At 47.8% G+C, this 2,500-nt stretch overlaps 1 protein-coding gene across 8 annotated transcripts in view; it reads right to left on the reverse strand.

The window, feature by feature from the left end:
• LOC125043589 (filaggrin-like) overlaps positions 1 to 2,500 on the reverse strand; it is a 245,329-nt gene that overhangs the window by 16,103 nt on the left and 226,726 nt on the right. For 7 of the 8 annotated variants that reach the window (XM_047639807.1, XM_047639803.1, XM_047639809.1 and 4 more), the window contains 2 exons: positions 1,834 to 2,500; positions 79 to 1,561 (listed from right to left, as the gene is read on the reverse strand). The exon at positions 1,834 to 2,500 is cut by the window's right edge and continues 164 nt beyond it. In XM_047639807.1, the coding sequence (XP_047495763.1) occupies positions 79 to 1,561; positions 1,834 to 2,500 (2,150 nt within the window). The remainder of the gene's footprint in view (positions 1 to 78; positions 1,562 to 1,833) is intronic. The other variant, XM_047639810.1, reaches the window with a different exon arrangement.

Here is a 2,500-nt window from a genome sequence, read left to right on the forward strand (position 1 = left end):
ATTTTTATATGACAGAACTGTGAAAACTCTCAAACATGCTTACTAGTTCATACATTAAAATCAAAAGGAACTTCTTACCTGTAAGCTTGGCTTGCTCCATAATATACTGGTAAACTGGTTGCTCATATACATAATCCAAATTGGAATAAAGATGTGTCAAATCACGGTGCTGTGGACTATTGTCTTGTTTTCCCACACTGCTCACACTACTGGGACTTGGTTGCTTGGTGTTACTTGTGCTGCCATTGCTAGGGCTAATCTGTTTGCTATTGTTAGGACTGGTCTGCTTAGCAGTACTACTACTTCCTGAGCTGGAATTATGATTCTGACTGTTGTTGCTACCAGTATTAACTAGATGTTGAGAACTGCTGCTACTCTGTAGAGTGTCACTTCGATCACTGTCTGTGGTAGCAACAGTGGCACTGGTGGTGTTGGTGGTGGAAACTGCTGCTCCTCGATGTTTACTACAGTGGTGATGGCGGCGGTGATTGCAACGACGTCCATCTCGCTCAGTCTTTGAGGAAGGTTTACTTGAGCTCTCAGCTGCAGAACACTTTGAAGTCTCCTTGTCCAAGGTGGTTTGTCGTGAATCTGTCCTTCGTGAATTGCTATCAACAGAGCCCCTGCTCCCAGTTGTTCCTGATACAAGTCCAGAATCCACCTGAGAGTGTGGGGAGCTGTCAGCAGATCCACGACCATAATTGGATCTGGTGTCCTTGTCCGTCAAAGTGGAGGCTCCACTGTCTTGACCACGAGGTGAGTCAAAGTTGAAGGGTGAGAACTCATGCTTAGGACTAGGGGGACTTGGACTAGAATCTGATGTGGCGAGTCTGGTGTGGGCACTCGTACTTGAACGTAGATCCATTTTAAAACGGGATTTTCCCGACTCAAGGGACCTCTGTTTTCTGTGCATCATGGGTGTTGCAAGGCTTTCCAAGCCTGAACTATCAGATCTTTGGCGGTAGTTAAGGTAACCATGAGATCCTAAAGAATCAGGACTACCAGGCACAGCATCAAGGCCCTTTTGGCGACGACGTGGCTGTGGCGTCGACTCAACAGATCGCATAGCCCCAATCAAGTATCTTTCATGCATACCATCTTCATCATGGTATCGTGGCCTTGACATGAAACTGTAGCTACGAGACAAAGCCATTTCTCTTGGCCGGTCCATACTGTGTTCAGGTTTTGGATAGTTGGAAACATCAAAACTGCGTTGTTTGGAAAAATGAAGATGTGAAAAATCCTGATGGGGAACACCCTTATACCTGGCAGCTGTTGGGTCTCGGGACTCAGTGTGAGCTCGGCGGTGTGAAGAGGGTGTAGCAGGGCCTGCCTGCTGTGGGTGTGTCGGAGAGGAATGGGAAGACACAGAATCTGGAGAGCGAGGAGACACCGGATCACCTTCTTTTTGGCTCTCTCCTACACGCCCAGCAGCTGAGCCACCTCTCCTCGAGTCCCGAAGGCCAGAGCTACCACGCGGAGACTCCAGCAATCTATAACCAGATCCTTCTAAGGAGGTGCGGCTTTGGGACATAGAACTGTCACTAGACCTGCCAGATTCCTGAAATAAATTGAAAAATAAATAAATATATAATAAATCAAAATCAAATCCAGTTGGACTTTACAAATTCATCTTATTAAAAATGTTATCCATTCATCTGTATTTTCTAATGCTTCACATAAATCTTTTGCTGTATCTTTAAAAATATCTTGCTAATAATATATGCAAAAGAAAATAGTAAGAAAAGGTAAAGCAGTATTCTGGTAAAGCAGTTTCATCAGAATTGTGTTTAACAGACATTCTTAACTGATATAAAGATGAACAAATCCTACTTGTCTATATGGGCGACTGTAAGAGAGTGATGATCCCTGCGATGACTGAGAGCTTCGCCGCACTCTCCTTGCACCTCCTGCTTCTCCATTGGCATCAATGTGATGGTGGTGGTGTGAACATGAGCCAGTGTGCCTGTGATGGTGGTGGTGATGGTGGTGTCCACTACTGCCACCACTTCCTCCAGTGCTTCCTCCTCCGCCTGTTGAGCTGGCATTGTGGGCTGAGGATCTTCGAGAAGGTCTTGGGGAGGGAACTGGGGAAGTCTGAGTGGTGGAGCTGATGACTCTCTTGGAGAGTGAGTGGGGTAGAGAGAATGCCTCCGAAGCTCCGCCTCCTGTCCCACCTTCTTTCTTCTGCAACGACCCCATGCCAGAGGAGCGTGAGTTTGACGCCCCGCCCGACCACCGCTGTTGCACCCCCGAAGGTCCACTCCCAACTCCGAGCACCATTCCTCTAGACCCACTGCCACTAGGCAAAGATCCCCTTGAACCACTCCCTAAACCCTGTATGGCCCCTCTTGTCCCACTCCCAATCCCTGGTAAAGAACTCCTGGTGCTCCTGCGCCCTAAGAGGGAGCTGTGGCACCGCTGTAATGACCCTGGACCTGGAGCTATGTTGATTGATGACCGTGATGAAGATATGGAGTTGCTCGGGGAAACCTTGGGT

Source organism: Penaeus chinensis, chromosome 34 (assembly GCF_019202785.1).
Source record: "Penaeus chinensis breed Huanghai No. 1 chromosome 34, ASM1920278v2, whole genome shotgun sequence".
Taxonomy (NCBI): Eukaryota; Metazoa; Arthropoda; class Malacostraca; order Decapoda; family Penaeidae; genus Penaeus; species Penaeus chinensis.